Raw genomic sequence first — 18,668 nt, forward strand, 5'->3', positions numbered from 1 at the left:
ACGAGCCCACCTCCAGAGCCGACGACGACTACGAGCCCACCCCCAGAACCAACGACGACGACGAGCCCACCCCCGGAACCAACCACGACTACGAGCCCACCCCCAGAGCCGACGACGACTACTAGCGCCTCTTTTGACCCAATAACAACGACGACTAGTCCATCTCCGGATTCAACCACCACATCTAGTCCACCTCCTGACCCGACCACCACTTCCAGTCCATCTCCTGATACAAGTAGCACCTCTAGCCCCAGTCCTACTCCGAGCACCACCTCCAGCCCTAGTCCCACTCAGGGTTCAACTTCCCAGACAACTACCACCAGCAGTGAGGAGGAACCATCAACTACTTCATTGACATCTTCACCTCCTCCTCCTTTTACCCCCTCGAGCTCGACGACTAGTTTCTCATCCACCCCGATCCCTGGCCCTTCAACGACAACCTCGTCCCAGCAAATCGGGCCCACGGATCTCACCACTACTTCCACCTCTCTGGAGCCACCTCAATCAACCACTTCGTTTCTAACCACCACTACCTCCTCATCAGATGACCCGATTCCTGACACTACCACTTCCTACTCCTCTCTGTCCACATCTATCCCCGACTTTTCAAGCAGCTCACAATCCTCCATTAACCCACAACCCGGCTCAACCACAACCACCACATCTTTGCAGTCCACCATTGGTCCAAATCCGGGCTCAACTACAACTTCACTCGACGACGTAAGCACTTCGTCATCCTCGTCAACTCTAGGATTTTCTTCTACTTCCAGCCAGACGATCGGTCCAAATCCTGGCTCAACTACAACTTCAGTCGAAGATGTAAGCACTTCGTCATCCTCGTCAACTCTAGGATTCTCTTCTACTTCTAGCCGGACGATCGGTCCAATCCCGGGCTCCACGACTTCGTCCACAAGCAAAACACCTGGCGGCTCCTGGCCGAGCTTGCCCGCTGGAGACAAAGGTTGGGATATTGGCCATGGGGAAGTCACAACGACGATTCGAGGTAAGGTTGATCCGCAATTCCATTGGTTTAATCTGGCTGACATTTCGTAGCAACGTGGATTGAGCCATGCCCAACAGGCCTGACGACAATAACAACCAGTATCTCCACTACACATTGTGGCTGCAGAGATGAGCCAGTGCCTACTTTCTCATTTACCACCACCACCACTATCTGCCCACCAGGTTGGCCAATCACCACGCCTTATGTCGTCACGAAGCCAGTCCCACCGCCGAGGCCAACGGCCCATACTAAGATTACCACGACCGATTCCATCGGCGAGATTATCACGATTACTCGGGGCCTTTTCGCACCCACTAAAACAGTTGTTGTGCCAGTTACTGTTGTTCCTTATGCCCCTGGATCTAACAATGGTCACGGAGGTCCTCCAGCAGCTGGACCTGGCGGTAGTGTAATAACCATTACCGGTGCCCCAGTTACTCTCACCCCGGGCGCAAAGCCAACAGGTGGAGCTTCATCTGTCCCAGTCAACGGTTCGCCAAATGGAGCAACTCCAGAACCTGGCTCTGGTCAAGGTAATGGAGGTCAAGGCGGTGCTGGACATGATGCGGGCGGTGCACCAGGAACGGGAGATTCGTCTGGTCACCCAGGAGACAACACGGTACCTGGACATCCTTCTGGGCCAGCAATTCCTCCAGCCAGCTACACGGGTGATGCACCCGAGATTCTTGCCCTTGGCACAACGCTTCTTCTATCGATTGTCATGGTCGCCTTCATGTTCGTTGAGTTGTCGCTTTCGTGAGAGACCATGATTACCCCTACTAAGGGCATGACATGTCACAGTTTAAGAAGGCGTTTGGCAAGGTGCTGAAGATAGGTCGAATGCAGTTTTGATACCTTAGATACCTGATGTTTTCAATATTTATTATAATCTCACTTGTTTATGCAGTATGATGCAACAGAGAGCATTGACTCTCTTACGCCCTTGCAGGTATCTCAATCTCGGCCATGCCGAACCTTGAAAAAGTACAGCCATCAATCTCGTTGCGGCCACGATTCCTCATTGTAATGGGATCACAGCAGTCAGCCAAGAACACGATCTCACTTCTCGTAGCCAATGAATGCTCTGCATGTACCCTTGAAGACGGCTACCCACTGATGTAGACGACATTCTTGTGCCTCCCTTCAGTCACATGGATGGGAAAGATCTTCAAGAACATAGGCCACGGGGACAAATGGCATTAGTCGCTTGGGACAAGGGAGGGAGAGTGCGAGAACGTGCGCCAGTGTAGCTCGTCATTGATGCCCCTGATTCTCTCTCTTCACATCACCTCTTTTTCCACCAACAGAGAGAGAGAGAATGAGAAGAATAGGTAGTTAGGGATCAGCGGATCAAGCACATTAAGTCCAGATATAAATACCTGGCTGATGATCAACTTATTTCCCTACCTCGCTAGAAGAACATGCCCTTCTTATCAATAGCTAGAAGAGTGCTTAAGACTTCTACACCCATCCATCAAAATGCAATTTTCCAATCTCCTTCTCCTTCTCCTCCCTCTTTTCTTCCACCTCACGCTCACACTCTCATCAACCCTCAACCTCACCCCCCGCTCGGAACTCAACGGACCATGCACCGGCGCCGGCGGTGCATCTGGCGTATGCATCTCCGTCACAAACTGCAACGACGGAGGCGGACAAACAATCATCAACGCCTGTCACGGCACGCCCGACAATATCCGCTGTTGCACCAAAACAGCCTGCGGATCTGGCAACAAGGGAAACTGTCGGTTCACCTCTTCCTGTGCATCAGGCATAACCGAGACGAATAAATGTCCTGGCCCAACAAACTTCAAATGCTGTATGCCTAGTGACAGTAATACTCCGGGGAGTTGGTCACCTCCGACACTTCCTAGCCTCAGCTCTGGGTGCAAGCAGATTGCTATTGACGGGGCAAGGGTTATCGTGGCACAGTTTCCTGGCAAGATCAAAGAGATTGGGTGTATTAGAAAGTGTGATGATCCGGCTTCAAGTGACCATTGCACGGGTATGGCGACAGATATGATGGTTGCTAATGGTGGGGTAAGTACCTACTTGCTTCCTTACCTAGAAGGTCTTCCTGGATATGATATGATCATGATGGTACTGACATGATGTGAAACGATAGGAAAAGGTCACAACGGGAGAACCGATCGCTGAATGGGTCATGCGTAATGCTGCTGCTCACCGTGTCGCATATGTCATGTGGGGTCAGAGAATTTGGTCGAGAGGCAGAGATGATGTTAAACTGTGGTCGCAGTGGAGATATCAGTCATGTACGGTCATCAAGAACTGTAAGAATGGAGATCGGGGTAGTAATACGGCAAACCACTGGTGAGTAAAACATTCTTCGATGGGGAGAGAAGGGAGTTGGTGTCTGACGTTGAGAATAGGGATCATGTTCATGTGAGTTATCAATGAGAATGGGTTGAGGGCACGATAGGGTCTACCAACGGAGAGATGGATCTATGCTGATGAAGGGGCTGTTATCGAGGTCAGAGGATGATACGCTGATGTTTGTGAACTCGTAGAACTTCTCAACGACATAGGAATTAAGATTCTTTGAGTAGGAACGCTTCATATCGAATACTACAGTCAGTATACTCAGTAACTGATGATGGATGTTGTCTGTAGTGGGAAAAATCGCACGTGACTATAAGTTTGATCTCCGACGTTTATCCGATCCAGCACAATTTTTACTTTCTTGAGAATCTCAACTTCATCTCATCAACAACACTCACCTCAATCATTTTACTAATGAGTTGCACGCTTTGATTCAAGCTGCTCGATGTTATGAAACTATCAACTCTCTGGGTTGTCCTTCACTTGACTTTCTACTAATCTGGTAAGCTCAATTCCCACCCCACATCTCTGACACTCTTCTGTCAACAAACATCTCCCTTCATGATGAAATTTATCATACTTTTTGTTCCGGCGAAATTCCATGAGCCATTGAACTAACATGCACTACCATCTGACTGTATAAATCAATTGTTCTCCATTGCCATTAATATCTTTGCGAGTCATTGTACTGACGCTCTTGAAAAGAATCTAGCAGCCAAGACTCGTTCTCCAGCAAATTCGTTTTGACCTCTCCTTCACCGACTTATCATCTTCAGGTATAGTAAGTTATTTCATTCCCTCTATTGCCCTGAACTATACACCAAGTTCCTTTGCATGATGATCAAGGTCAAAAATAAACAGTTCTGCTTCTGAATCACAAGTTGAAGAAGTCCTTTACCAAACAGCTTACCAATGTCTGATCGCATCCCACAATCGATTTGTGCCAATATCTCCCTCGTCTAAACTAGGAGATATCAAGCTGACACGAATCTTGATCTTAACAGGTACTTTCTTCTCTCTGGCACATCCATGTCAAAGACTCATCGTCATCGTCTCTACCTCTTCTCAATCTGTGACACTTGTAAGTCCACTTCTTCAGCTCCATTGTTATGGACGTCCACCAGATCACCAGACCACCACGTTCCCCCTCCCAAAAAATGATGATACCAAGTCTATCCATTCTCCGAGAATTCGATTTCGAATCACCTTCCTTTTCCATAACGGGACCACTCCACCTCACAGAGCCCTCAGCTTATCTCTATCTCAACCATCCGTCTCATCTCTATCCACCCTCCTTCTCCTCACCGTCATCACAGTTCATGTCCTCCCACCCGTCCCTCAAATTCCACATTCATGCCCCATCTCCTTCTCCAACATCACCCGGTCATCTGACAAATCCATCCTGACTCCGACCCCCTTGCCTTTTCTGCATCTCCCACAACAGCCTACCTCGTCCTAATACCGGACCCACCGTCCTCTCACCCACCGGGAAACACATTTGTGTTCTACCCTCTGGAAGAGGACACCTGGGGATGATAGGTTGTGACGAGCTCTTGGCGTGGTGAGTATGCGGAATTGTGCGGGGACGTTGGAATCAACACGATGGAATTTAGACGATTGATTGGTTTTGTTCTGGGGAGGGATTCACAGATGGTGGGTTTTCCATGAGTGTTTGGCTCTTTTTGTGTGGTTCAGGTGGAATATGGGGAGCTTGGATGTGTTGAATGGATGATGGAGTTGTGAGGGGTTTGGTATATGGGTTTGAGGTGGGTGGTAATCGGGAGAAGGGATAGGGGAAAGGAGTTTTTTGTGAGATGGTTGGGGGTTTGTATTGGAGACCAAGGGGGGAAACTCCCGGGGTTTTTCTGCCTTGGTTGATGAGCCGGTTGGGACTTCGTTATGAGGTTTCAATGGGGGATTCGACTGAGGTGGGGGAGGGGATGAGGTATACGGCTTGTCTGATTTTCTCCCATGTTTCACCGATTATTGTTCATTATATGATGGATTCATCATTCTACACACACACACACGCCTACTCGGGTCGACAAGTCAATATCTTGATAGCTTTTGTTGGTGTATCGTTACTGACAGGTCTTGAGAATATCTAGGTAGCTAGTCGTCGATTCTGCTTCTTTGCGAACTTTTCGTGTTCTTTCACGATCGTATGTCATTGATCCAAGTTGAAGAGGGTTATAATGTTAGGATTGATACAGAGTAGTAATATCTCTTACCAAGCCTTCTCGTTCTGGTGAGGGTGTAGCTATACATAAAAATAACACGATTTCCTTATTCCCACTCCAATCCATTCCCATCAATTAATCATTCATCATCAAGCCCACTCCCATCTTTATCTTCCGACGCCACTCTCCCGTTCCCCAAACCATCCAACTTCATAATCAAGCGATCAATCGTCCTATTCGGCCAAGGAGAAAACCGACTGTCGTCGAGATGAAGACCCACCAAGGATTCCCACTTGTTATTTGGTCCCACTGCGCCTTTCGACTGTTTCTCGCCTGCTTTGATGCTGTCCACCAGTGAATCTAACGACGTCTCGAGATTACTCGCCGTGCGGTCCATTTCGTCGAGGACTTCCTTCTCGTCCTGCACGTAGTTGGAAAATGCATCTACCACTCCATCGTCGTCTTGAAGGTCTAATCCCTCCCAGACGGTTTGGATGCGGTAAAAAAGAGCGACGAAATGGTCGATCAGTATTAATGTGGCTCTGAGGGTTTGGGCGTACTCGTCATCGCAGATGAGGAGTGCTGAGCTAAGTGACTTCAGATAGACTCGGTGTGCCTCGGCGAGGGTTCGTGGATCGCTAGGCGGTCCTTTATGGCGAGATCCTAGGGAGGAGTTGGTGGACATGGCTTTTGTTTTGCTCGGATCGGCAGATGATGCGGTTCCGGGTCTGGAAGATTTGGCTGACGATAAGCCGTCTTTGGCATCTCCATCCATCCATCCTCGTAGATGGTCCCAACTGCAATGAATTACTTCGCCGTGGAGATATGATTCGAGCTCGTTGATGGTGAACAAAGCTTTGCTTGTGACGACCCAATGACGTCGAGTTCTTCGACTCCGTCTGTCGTCACGCTCTCTGCGTGCTGCTAGTAAAGCCTGGCCAGCTTGAGATGCGCTTCTTGGCGGGCCAATGGGAGTGGGATGGTTTCTTCGTTGTGGTGAGACTTTCCATAATGCAGACAAGTGCATGCCAGCTCTTCGAACGGATAGGAGATATGCGTTGAACCGAGAATATAGCTCGGCATCGGCTGGATCTAGGAAGATGTGTAGTGGAGATGAGGCCGGGATAGTTAGGTGTAAAGATACTGGCGTTGGGAGAAGGGTAGAGATGACAGTTGGATCGCGCCGGGTATCGTAGGGCCTTAGTGACAAAAGTTTCCGTGAAAGCTCAAAGGTTTCTTCGTCTGATTCGTAATCGCCGCGTACAGCTGCCAAATCTCCAAAGGTCTTGTTGAGGATGCTATTGAGCTCGCTCTCTTTCATGGTCATTCCATCTAACCGGCCAGTCTTTCGAATGGGGAGAATTGACTTGTCCGTTTGGTGGCGAGCAGTAATACGGTCATCGGCCTGACCTACGAGTGAGACGGCGAATTCGCCATATTGAAGGAGGACGTAAGAGTGAATAACCTCGAGTAGCTGCCGGACCAGCGCAACAGGAAGGATCTGTGACAAGGCATTCTCCGATATGGACTGATTTATCGACACGAGGGTGCTTTCCAGGTGTGATGAGTCTATAGGGTAATGGAGAGATTCAAGTAGTTTGAGATGGCCTGGAAGAAGAGCTGCTGCATGATCGATGGAACCTCCTAAGGATGTGGGCTTCGACAACGATTGAGAGTGAAGTTGATTGAGGGCACTGCCAATGGATAGAAGGGCCTGTGCTGCGCGGGGCTTGACAAAGCCTGGGAGAAGAGAATGTTGCAACACGAAGGCATCTGTGAAAGACGAGGGGTTCGGATTCGGTCTGACGCAGAAATCCTCTCGTCCAGACGTCGGCAGTTTCCCAAAGAGAATCCAAAGGTTTGCGGCACGCATCCAGGCAGTATGGCCAACACGAAGGAGTTCGTTCACCATGTCTTCAATATCAGAATACCCTGTATGACGTTCACGCTCTAAACGGTCGAGAGCTGCAGCGCCGGAAGAGTGCTTTAAATACTGCACCATAGCTGACATCCATTCAAGGCGTCGAGTCCACGGTGCAAGTTCTGAGACTATCGTGCTCAATGGAACGATGCCATACGCAGCGACGTAACCAGCATCTTTGTTGAGGATGGAGGATTCCACATGAACTATACTGTGTGTAAACTTGGCCAGCTGAACATCGGATACTGAAGAGGCTAAAGCTCTACAAATCATCGAGGTCTGTTTTGCGACAATGGTCGCAGTTTCTTGCTTGATAGCCACGTGCAAGTCATGTAGGTGTGAAAGGGTGTTCAGCATTGAACGTTCTGGTGGCGATACATATTGATTCAGCCCAGATCCTTCTCTGTCTTCGGCTCGTACCTGATCCCAGGCGGGGGAATGTATCCCTGAGAGGGAGAGGAGGATTTCATGAAGCATGTTGCAGGTTTTTCGGTGGCGGAGGGGAGAGGAGGCGATGAGCCTATTCGTGGTCCTGGGTCGGAGTTGAGGTCATTTATGGAGGATGGTTTATGAGCTGGCTGACACCAAAGAATGAGTCTACCAAAGAGCTCGAAGCGACACATTGGAAACGAGGGTGGCTCTTCATCGAGAGGTGAGGGACGCGGTAGGTTCGATACGCGTGAGCGAGGGAATGGACGGAGACGCGTCTGGTGTCGAAATTGGTTTGGTATGATGAAGACCTACCTAGTCTTGACAAGGAGTTCAACTGTGAAGGAGAGGTCGTCAAGACATGCCATCACGTCTGGAGACAGCGGAAGGAACCAACGGTGGTAGACAGAAATGGTAGACGTTGAAAGCGTCCTGAGGACTTGTTGGTGTGGTGTGGCTGCATGGAGGGGTAAAGTCTCAAACGGTACAAACAGATCCCCATGGAGGGGGTTCTGCTAGCTTGTCCGGGGGCTTGACTAGCACGTTGGGGCCTACAAAAGCCAATACAGTCAGCATGTTAGGCGCCGCCTGGTGCCTAGATTGCCTGGGAAGACACCTAAGTGGGTTGAGCACCTGCCTATTGTGCCTGCCTCGCTTCGTTCACCGGTTAGGCGCCTGGTTGCTCTGGCAGGTGCGACTCTCAGTCTCAGTAAGTACTCCGTACTCCTTGGCCGGAAGGCACGAGGCACTGATTGCATCACCGCCACCAATTCATCGCCTCCCAAAGGCAAACTCAAGTTTTAGTTCTCCCGCTGTCATCCTCCACTATTGCACAGATCAATCAATCACTGTATCCCATTCCATCATCCCGTACCTGGTCTTGCCTGCAATTCGCGAATCTTCTGTCACTGATTCGAGACCTCATAATCTTTGATCCTTCAGGCCAATATTACAAACCATTCATCTGTTGCACCTTTTCTTGTCACCAGCCTGCGCCTCTTCCACTGATCAGGCACCAGGTCTCTTCCACTCTCTCTTATACACCCCTCCCACCCATTCAATCAGTGACATTGTTGAGTCTTGCTCGTTTGCACTCAACATTGTCCCCTGCTACCATTTGGTCTGAAGTGCCGTCTATCTGCTCTTCGGATTTTACCTCCCCGCAATTAGGGTCTTGCCCAGGGCAAGGCCACAATCACCATTTCACCACACGCGGACGTCCCAGATACCGTCAGGGCCGGAAGTAAGAGAAAGGCTTCCCACGAAGACCTCTCCCGGCCAGAGAAAAAGATCATGACAGACACTGTGATGGAAGTCGATAACCCTGGAGCTGCCATCCAGCAGCTCCAGAATGGCGAAATCGATGAATCTCTTTACAGTAGACAACTATACGTCCTTGGCCACGAAGCCATGAAGCGTATGGGCTCTTCCAACGTTCTTATCGTCGGCCTCAAGGGATTGGGCGTAGAAATTGCGAAGAACATTGCCCTCGCAGGTGTCAAATCGTTGACATTGTTCGACCCTCAACCCGTTGCCATCGCCGACCTCTCCTCCCAATTCTTCCTTCGAGCCGATGACGTCGGAAAGCCACGCGCTCAGGTCACCGCCCCGAGAGTCGCCGAGTTGAATTCTTACACACCAGTCGCGGTTCATCAGCCATCCTCATTGACAGAAGATCTGAGTCAGCTTAAACAATTCCAAGTCATCGTCCTCACAAACACTCCTCTGAAAGATCAATTGGTCATTGCCGATTATGCTCACGCCAATGGCATCTACTTGGTGATTGCAGACACATTTGGTCTCTTTGGCTATGTCTTTACCGACTTTGGCAAAAGCTTTACTGTCGGAGACGTCACTGGAGAAAACCCAATCAGTGGTATCGTTGCAGACATTGATGAGACAGGTCTTGTCTCGGCGCTTGATGAAACTCGCCATGGTCTTGAGGACGGTGACTATGTCGAGTTTGCAGAACTCCGCGGTTTGGAGGCTTTGAATGGCGCCCCTCCCCGGAAGATTGAAGTCAAAGGCCCATACTCCTTCTCCATTGGAGATGTGTCAGGATTGGGCAAGTATGAGGGCGGAGGGCTTTTTGCTCAAGTCAAGATGCCCAAGGTCATTGACTTCCAGCCTCTGTCTGAGCAGATCAAGAAACCCGAGCTCTTGATCTCCGACTATGCCAAGTTCGACCGCCCTGCTCAATTACATGTTGGTATCCAGGCTCTTCATCTCTTCGCTGAATCGCACAATGGCGAGCTTCCTCGACCACACAATGACGCAGACGCCAAAGAAGTGCTTGAGATTACCAAGAAACTCGCCAAAGAAAGCTCCGACGATATCGAGATTGACGACAAGGTCATCACCGAACTCAGCTACCAAGCGCGCGGAGACCTCAACCCAACAGCAGCGTTCTTTGGTGGGCTCACTGCACAAGAAGTTTTGAAGGCTGTTTCAGGCAAATTCACACCCATTGTGCAATGGCTTTACTTTGACTCCCTCGAGTCTCTGCCCACCTCGGTCACTCGAAATGAAGAACTCTGCCAACCGATTGGCTCGAGATACGATGGACAGATTGCAGTCTTTGGTCGAGAGTATCAAGAAAAGATTTCCAATGTCAAGAACTTTCTGGTCGGCGCAGGCGCCATTGGGTGTGAGATGTTGAAGAATTACGCCCTCATTGGACTCGGTACTGGACCAAATGGCCACATTACTGTGACCGACAATGATTCAATCGAAAAGAGCAACCTCAATCGCCAATTCTTGTTCCGATCCAAGGATGTGGGCAAACAAAAGAGTGAAACTGCTGCGGCTGCGGTGCAGGTGTTCAATCCTGAGCTCAAAGGCAAAATCACCACCTTGACAGACCGGATAGGACCAGATTCAGAAGACATCTTTGACGAGAAATTCTGGCATAATCTCGACATTGTCACAAATGCTCTGGACAATGTCGAAGCTCGTACCTATGTCGATCGTCGTTGCGTCTTCTTCCAAAAGCCGTTACTCGAGAGTGGCACTTTGGGCACCAAAGCAAACACCCAGGTCGTTCTTCCCCGTCTGACCGAGTCATACTCTAGCTCGCAAGATCCACCAGAGCAGTCGTTCCCCATGTGTACACTTCGAAGCTTCCCCAACAAGATTGAACATACGATTGCTTGGGCGCGGGATTTGTTCCAGTCATACTTTGTGGGACCACCCGAGACTGCCAATTTGTACCTCTCACAGCCAGATTATATCAACACGACCTTGAGGCAGCAAGGAAACGAGAAGATGATTCTGGACAGCCTGAAGGAGTTCTTAGTGACGGATAAGCCCAGCACTTTTGAGGACTGCATCGCGTGGGCTCGACTACAATTCGAGAAGCAGTACCACAATGCAATTCAGCAGCTCCTCTACAACTTTCCTAAAGACTCCAAGACATCGACAGGTGCTGACTTTTGGTCTGGGCCAAAGCGAGCACCGAATGCTCTGATGTTCGATGCCAAGGATGAGACTCATCTTGGGTTTGTCATCGCTGGAGCGAACCTCCATGCCTACAATTACGGGATTGAAGCGCCCAAGCTCAGCAAGGAGCAGTATGCGAAAGTCATTGAATCGGTGATTGTTCCTGACTTCCGACCTGATGCGAATGTCAAGATCCAGGCGGACGAGAAAGAGCCAGATCCAAATGGGCCAGCCCCCACATTCGCTGATGATGCCGAGGAACTGAACAAGATCATTGCTACATTGCCCACGCCGAAAAGCTTGCCTGGATTCCGACTGAATGTGGTTGAATTCGAAAAGGACGATGACACCAACCATCACATTGACTTTATTACGGCTGCCAGCAACCTACGAGCTCTCAACTACAACATCCCCGTGGCCGATCGACACAAGACCAAATTCATTGCGGGCAAGATCATCCCCGCTATTGCCACGACCACGGCACTCGCCACGGGCCTTGTGATCTCGGAGCTGTACAAGGTTGTGGATGGCAAGACGGATCTTGAACAATACAAAAACGGATTTGTCAATCTCGCATTACCGTTCTTTGGATTCAGTGAGCCGATTGCAAGTCCCAAAGGAAAGTACCAAGGCAAGAGTGGAGAGGTGACCATCGACAAACTCTGGGATCGATTTGAGGTGGATGACATTACATTGACCGAGTTCTTGAAGCATTTTGAAGATCTGGGACTAACGGTGACCATGGTCAGCTCTGGGGTCAGTCTGTTGTATGCATCGTTCTATCCACCAAGCAAGAACAAGGACCGATTGCCACTGAAACTCAGCAAATTGTTGGAGACCATCAGCCGCAAACCCATCCCTGATCATCAGAAGAACATTATTTTTGAGATTACGGCCGAAGACACGACAGAAGAGGATGTTGAGATTCCTTATGTGATGGTCAAGTACCGCAAATAGAGATAGGGTGGAGAGAGAAACCAAGGGTGACGAGACGAGTTTCGACATAGTTGAAATGTACATCAATAGACTCACCATTCAGCCCTGTCGGAGCCATCGGTGGGAACTTTCCTGTCAAGTGAAGGAGGTGAAGACATGAATTGTGCATCGCATGGTTCAATAGAGGAATTATGGAATGTCACGTGAATTGGCCTTTGTGGTGGATGGACAATCCCTTTTGAGCAGGTGACTAATGGAGGCATGTTTAGTCATCGGTCGCTAGCTTGAGGCTTGACCATTGTAGCCTGGAGCTAATGGCAGCGCCCACCATTACCCAACCAATCCTCCCTTATCGCTCTCGATCGACCCCTAGATCACCTGGAAAAGCCCCCGTTGCCCCCCCATATCCACCTGGACTGGATTGATCATGATTACCTCATTTTGCCTTGAGTTTGTGCCTCTTTTATTGCCGCTTTTCTGATCACTGCCTGGGCCAACCAATCCCATCGTAGATCTGATTAAAGATCCCCCGCACTTAGCATCACCACTACGACGACAACGTGACACGGTGACAAACTTGAGGCAGGCATGGGTCAGCCCTCAGTGGTTCTACGCCCTCAAAGGTAAAGCCCTGCGCCATGCTTCCGCACCTCATCCATGTACATATTCCACCTCAACCTGTGCTTCTTGTCTACATACACTCTTGAGATCTCTTATTTCTGTCCCTCACTCAATCCATGTCCCATACTCTTTCACGCCTTGGCCAACATCTCACTCACCTGACTTCCACCTCGTCCAGACCTGCGTTTTACACCAAGACTGCGTCCATTTTCACCATGACGGTAGGTAGTCTGTCGTCTTCTCAGCGCCCAAAACCCCAGCTAACAACATTTCTAAAAGGCATCAAAGGGTGGCATCACCTCCTGGGTCTTGCCTGGCGACAAATCAGGCGAATTCAAGCGTCAAGTCTCTTCGTTTCGAAGCTTCATTTCCAAAGACCCAAATTCTGAATTCCCTGCTGAAAAGGGTCGTTATCATCTCTACGTCAGCTATGCTTGTCCATGGGGTAAGTCTTCTCAATCGACTCAATATGAAATGGACATTGACATTGTCATGATTAGCTCACAGAACTCTCATTGTGAGAAAACTCAAGGGTTTGGAGGATATCATTTCCATGACCAGCGTCCATTGGCACATGGGCGAAAAAGGTGTGTACTACTTGAACCCCTGGCTCATCCAACACCCATATCAACACTCTCTAACACACCCAAGGCTGGCGATTTGCAACTTCAGATGAAAACATCCCAGGAGAAAACACAACCCCAGATCCACTTCACCCTGACTTCACTCATCTTCGTAATCTGTACTTTGCTGCCAACAAAGACTACTCTGGACGCTTCACAGTGCCCACCTTATGGGACAAGAAGAACAACACCATTGTTTCCAACGAATCATCCGAGATCATTCGCATGTTTTACACCGAATTCGACGACATCATCGCCCCCGAATACCGCGACGTCGTTCTGTTCCCCAAAGACCTGCAAGCCCAGATCGAGGAGACCAATTCATGGACATATGACGACATCAACAACGGCGTCTACAAGTCCGGCTTTGCCACAACCCAAGAAGCATACGAGAAGAACGTGACTCAACTGTTCAAATCTCTCGATCGTGTCGAAGCCCACCTTGCGTCTGGCCCTGGACCCTTTTACTTTGGTTCCAACATCACCGAAGCTGACGTTCGACTCTTCACCACCATTGTCCGATTTGACCCTGTCTACGTCCAGCATTTCAAGACCAACCTTCGGGACATTAGGTCTGGATATCCTAACATTCATCGTTGGCTTCGCAATCTGTACTGGAATCATCCCGCTTTCCATGACACCACTCAGTTTGAACATATCAAAAAGCATTATACCAAGAGTCACAGCCAAATCAACCCCTTTGGCATTACTCCCTTGGGACCAGTGCCGGATATTCTCCCACTCGACGAGGAGGTCCCAGCAGTCAAGGCAGCGTTGAAGGCTTAGTGAACAGGATTGGGATCAAAAAGTGCGGGATTGAATAAGCGCAGAGAGATAACATACCAGCATACTGACATAATGATTTACCTTACATATATTGCTCTAGTCTGTCTTCTGTACTACCTGCGAGACATATAAGCAACTGCCCTGGCAGGGAATTGTGCACTCGGTTCTGCTCAAGTTGTGTTTTCCGGGAGCCCCATCCCCTTTGCCACATTCTCCCTCTATGTTCGAAACGTACCCGTTTAGAATATACCACAGCCAGTCAGTTAGACTACCAGTCCCTGTATACACAACTGCAAATCACAACCGGTACCGGAAAGATTTATTCTCCTTGTCAGTCCGATCGGTGAAGCCCTCCAACTCACCCTGGGCAGGATTGTAAGCAGCATTCCCGGCCGCAGCCTTTGCATCTCTGCGTCTGTTGATACGCCACATGACCGCACCCATGACCGCGGTCGCGACCCACATCAAGCCCAAGATGCCTCCGAGAATCTTGGTCGCAGTCCTGTAACGAGGGGCTTCTTTTGGGTCAAAGACGAACGGCCCAGCGAAGTTGCCAGCATAAAAGCAAAAGAAGTTGATTCCATTGACCGTGGTTCGCTTCGTGTGACCGGCAAAGTTTGCGGCGATTACCGTCCAGTTAAGAATGAGGCCGGCGCTTTGGAGAGCGAGGATCCAGGTCATGGCGGTCAAGGCGAGTTTGTATTCGTTTGGGATGGTGGACCAACCGATAAAGGCGCCAATGGGGAAGATCGGAACAGTGAGAATGATGATGAAGGTGGTGTTGCGGAATCGCGAGGCCAGCCAGCCAAAGAAGATGGTCGATGTGAGTTGAATCGCACCAAACGGCAGTTGATACTTGACAGCGTCCATGCTCGACCAGCCAAACCCCTTGAGGAAGGCACTGAAGTAGTTGGACACGGCGCCGTTGATGAATCCAATGGTGAATTGTTGCACGACAAGACACCACACCCGCACGTCTCGAACCGCCTCCCAGACTTGGTACTTTAAAAACTTTTCATGCTTGATCCCTATCTGGTTGCTGGAAACGCGCCACACACAGACGATTCTTTCCTGGGGGGTCAAGAACCGAGCATCCATCGGGCTCGATGGGAGGAGGAACATGGAGACGACTCCCAGAAGCACAGCCAAACTTCCAATTACCAAGAAGATCAACTGCCATGGACGCACGGCACCATCAGTAACACTACCCAGTCCGACCGAGAGTCCCGCCCCAAGAAGCTGGGCAATGCCGTTACTACCCAACCAACAGCACATTCGCAAGGGCTGCTCGTCGCGCGTCCAGAACATGCTAGTCAAAATCACCCAAGCTGGGCCGACGGTCGCTTCGGCGAAGCCCAAAAGGAACCGAACTCCCAGTAGAGGGCCGATGGACTTGGTGGCCGCTGTACACATAGACAAGGCGCCCCAGACGAAGAGCATGACTGACATCATTCGACCAATGGGTAGTTTCTGGACTGCCAGACTGGCTGGGTACGAGCCGACCATGATACCGACGTTGACAATGGCTGCGGCCCAGGCAAAGTCTCTCCCCTGTAGGTTGAGGTCGCTTTGAAGGCTGTAGGCGTTGGCATAGTTGAGGGCCAATTTTTCCAGGAACGAAACTAGGTAGATGGCGCACATCTACATACAGGTCAAGGTCAGTGAGATTGCCCGATCGACTAGGTACGCGAGGAGGGAGGGAGCACAAGGCAAGGGCGACGGTTTGTTCAGCATACATACCAGTGGCAACAAGATGAGATCCAACTTCCACCGAACTCGCTTTGCAAGCTCCTCCAGTTGAGCGGGCTCGAGCTCCAGTGCCTGTTGATAGGCAACAAGACCTCGATCGGTGTGGGTGTTGGTGACCACGGTGCCTTTGCCCTTTTCGGATTCGTCATCATGATCATGATCATCTTCACGTTGCTCGTGATGGGTATGTTTTTCCATGTCGTCGGGCATCACATCGCCATCGGTGTTGGTGTCCCGGACGTAGGTGGTTCTATTTACCACTTCGGTCTGTTGCATGTTGATAGTCAAAGTTGAGAGTCAATAAGTCTGCAATGAGCGCTACCCAATAATGGCCTAGGTCGATTCCCTTGAGTGGCGTCCGTGACTCTGTGACTTTTATGACTTCCCAAGCTGAAGTCGTGTCCTATTTCATCTCACAATATGCTCTTGCCGAATCCTACATGGAACCGAGGTCAGCATCACTTTCGGCCCGGCGAACAGCGTGTCTTCGTAATTGATCAGCGATACTTGCTTGACACTGTTCCAGGCCCGTGTGAAGCCAATCATGATATGATTCCAAACATCGATAAACAGCGATAAGGAGAACACAAGGTTAATTTGGTATTCACTGATCAAGTGAGGTTCCCGGCCCGGTCGATGACTGATCCTGATTCACCGCTTAGCAGGCAATGCGCGTCTTGCTCTTGCGCGAATGCAAGCGCCAGCCGAGATGCGTAGATGGATCTACAATGAGCGATGAGCGATGTTCTTGGTCTTGTGCCGCTGGACTGGTTCCTCGTGAACGAGATAGGCCAGATAGATACCGTGTGCCAATTTCGAAAGGTAGTTGTAAACTTTGCGCCAAACCCCGGTTCCTGAAAGATGTCATGTGTCGAGATCTATAGACTTTGACTACCCATCCCAATCTATCGACAGGTATCGGAGTTATCAGAGCTCAGTCGAGTTGAGCAAATCTGGGGCCATTGCGCGCTGGACCCGACTTTTAAGGTCCAGTTATCAACCGTTCCGGACGGTGGAGCGTGACGGCATGGAGGATCAAGATTCTCGAGTGATAAAGCTAGCTAGATAGATACCTGTACTAGTCGTATCTTCTCCATATACCTAAAGACCGGAAGAAGAGAGTCAAGACCCTAAGCAACCAATGATCAGACATTACGCGCTGGACGCTAAATCCAAGGTTGGTTGGTAAGGTGCTGGCCCCGTCAGGCAGGGATAAAGAAGTGGGTCTGACCCAGTTCTTCAACGTTGACTTCTATCTATCATGCAGACATTCGGCTATCTAGGCTATGACGACCTGAGACTACGATTACTTGTAAGCCTCAGTACGGTGACTTGAAATTTGAGATGTGACCATTGTGACGATGATTGGTACCATGCTCCTTCTTCCTCCGCTCAACACTTTGTTGTTTCGGTACGGAGTAGGATGCCAACCTCGGCAGTCGGCCATCTTCTGGGTATGATCAATGTGTTGGCAGCGTTATCTTGGTCTTTGTCGACTGGATCACTTCATCATGTCATAGGCAGAGTCCAAGCTGCAGCCTCGTACGAGATGAGAGGGCTTCTGACACGAATTAGATAATTGTTCCATTCCGATTCACAGTCTTTCAATTCTTGAAAAAACCTCACCTCGTCGACTGAACATTTCAGGTTTGATATTCATCAACACCAATCAATATGGCGAGTCCAAGTGTGAACGGCGGTTACATAGCCCAGGAGTCCACAGGAGTCAAATCGGCAGAGCTATTCTCCACGATCCCTGCTGAATGGGTGATTCCAAAAGAACTGATGCCGTCCGAAGAGGTGTTGGATGTAAGCCGCTTTCCTGAAGACTCCGGCTGGTTTACATCCGAAGAGTTGGACATCACTTCTAGTGCCCCGGACATTATTCTCCAGAGGATCGCCTCTCGGACATGGACTGCAAGGGCAGTGACAGCAGCATTCTGCAAACGAGCAGCGTCAGCACATCAATTGGTGCGCTCATATCTTTTGAAATCTATCTGGATTGCATCATTAAGTTCTCCATTATTAACCATTTATCTACTTAGATCAACTGCTTGACAGAGACGCTATTCCCGGAAGCATTGGAGGCAGCAGAACGTCTTGACAAGCAATTTGCCGAGACTGGTCGAACAGTCGGCCCATTGCATGGTCTCCCCGTCTCCATCAAGGATTGCTTCAAGTTGGCCGGCCGAGACTCGACACTAGGATTTCTCAGCCGCATCAATATGCCAGACACCGAAAACAGTACCTTGGTTGATATACTACGGTCATTAGGAGCCATCATCTACGTCAAGACGGCCGTCCCCATAGCTATGTTTACCCCAGATTGCAATGTAAGCCCAAGAAGTCCAAGTCAATCTTTGTATATCTTCTGGCTGACGCTGACGCTATATCGAGGTCCTGTAGAATAGAGTATTTGGCAGGACAGTGAATGCCCGAGGACGACATTTGGCCGTAGGTGGCAGCAGTGGAGGAGAGGGTGCTTTGCTAGGTTTCAAGGGTAGCCCCTTGGGGGTTGGGACTGATCTTGCTGGCTCCATTCGCATTCCATCTGCCGCCTGCGGCGTCTTCGGCCTCAAGCCCTCCCTCGGAAGGTTTCCCACCGGTCGAGGGACGAATGCCCTTGGCGGGCAGGAAGGTGTGAC

The 18,668-nt window shown here is 50.0% G+C and overlaps 6 protein-coding genes across 6 annotated transcripts; 4 read left to right on the plus strand and 2 right to left on the minus strand.

Annotated features, from left to right (window-relative positions):
- Positions 1–5: 5 nt before the first annotated feature.
- Positions 6–1,763, plus strand: PV10_04633 (uncharacterized protein; the record flags this gene model as incomplete). Its single annotated transcript, XM_016369206.1, has 2 exons — positions 6–1,003; positions 1,054–1,763. Coding segments are annotated over 2 exons (1,708 nt in total), but the record flags the coding sequence as incomplete, so codon positions are not given.
- Positions 1,764–2,482: 719 nt separating this feature from the next.
- On the plus strand, positions 2,483–3,418 carry PV10_04634 (uncharacterized protein; the record flags this gene model as incomplete). The annotated part of the gene is made up of 3 exons (XM_016369207.1): positions 2,483–3,040; positions 3,126–3,331; positions 3,391–3,418. The coding sequence occupies 3 exons, from the start codon at positions 2,483–2,485 to the stop codon at positions 3,416–3,418; spliced, it is 792 nt and encodes a 263-aa protein (XP_016224995.1).
- Positions 3,419–5,526: 2,108 nt separating this feature from the next.
- PV10_04635 (uncharacterized protein) lies at positions 5,527–8,275 on the minus strand. The gene has a single exon (XM_016369208.1). The coding sequence runs from the start codon at positions 7,916–7,918 to the stop codon at positions 5,660–5,662; it is 2,259 nt and encodes a 752-aa protein (XP_016224996.1). The 5' UTR covers positions 7,919–8,275; the 3' UTR covers positions 5,527–5,659.
- An 888-nt stretch (positions 8,276–9,163) lies between these two features.
- Positions 9,164–12,265, plus strand: PV10_04636 (uncharacterized protein; the record flags this gene model as incomplete). Its single annotated transcript, XM_016369209.1, has 1 exon — positions 9,164–12,265. The coding sequence occupies one exon, from the start codon at positions 9,164–9,166 to the stop codon at positions 12,263–12,265; it is 3,102 nt and encodes a 1,033-aa protein (XP_016224997.1).
- Positions 12,266–12,981: 716 nt separating this feature from the next.
- PV10_04637 (uncharacterized protein) lies at positions 12,982–14,274 on the plus strand (the record flags this gene model as incomplete). The annotated part of the gene is made up of 4 exons (XM_016369210.1): positions 12,982–13,086; positions 13,145–13,310; positions 13,366–13,452; positions 13,517–14,274. 4 exons carry the CDS (start codon positions 12,982–12,984, stop codon positions 14,272–14,274), a joined length of 1,116 nt encoding a protein of 371 aa, XP_016224998.1.
- Positions 14,275–14,571: 297 nt separating this feature from the next.
- On the minus strand, positions 14,572–16,299 carry PV10_04638 (uncharacterized protein; the record flags this gene model as incomplete). The annotated part of the gene is made up of 2 exons (XM_016369211.1): positions 14,572–15,915; positions 16,015–16,299. The coding sequence occupies 2 exons, from the start codon at positions 16,297–16,299 to the stop codon at positions 14,572–14,574; spliced, it is 1,629 nt and encodes a 542-aa protein (XP_016224999.1).
- Between the last annotated feature and the right edge of the window lie 2,369 nt (positions 16,300–18,668).

Source organism: Exophiala mesophila (assembly GCF_000836275.1).
Source record: "Exophiala mesophila strain CBS 40295 unplaced genomic scaffold supercont1.3, whole genome shotgun sequence".
NCBI classification, from domain to species: domain Eukaryota; kingdom Fungi; phylum Ascomycota; class Eurotiomycetes; order Chaetothyriales; family Herpotrichiellaceae; genus Exophiala; species Exophiala mesophila.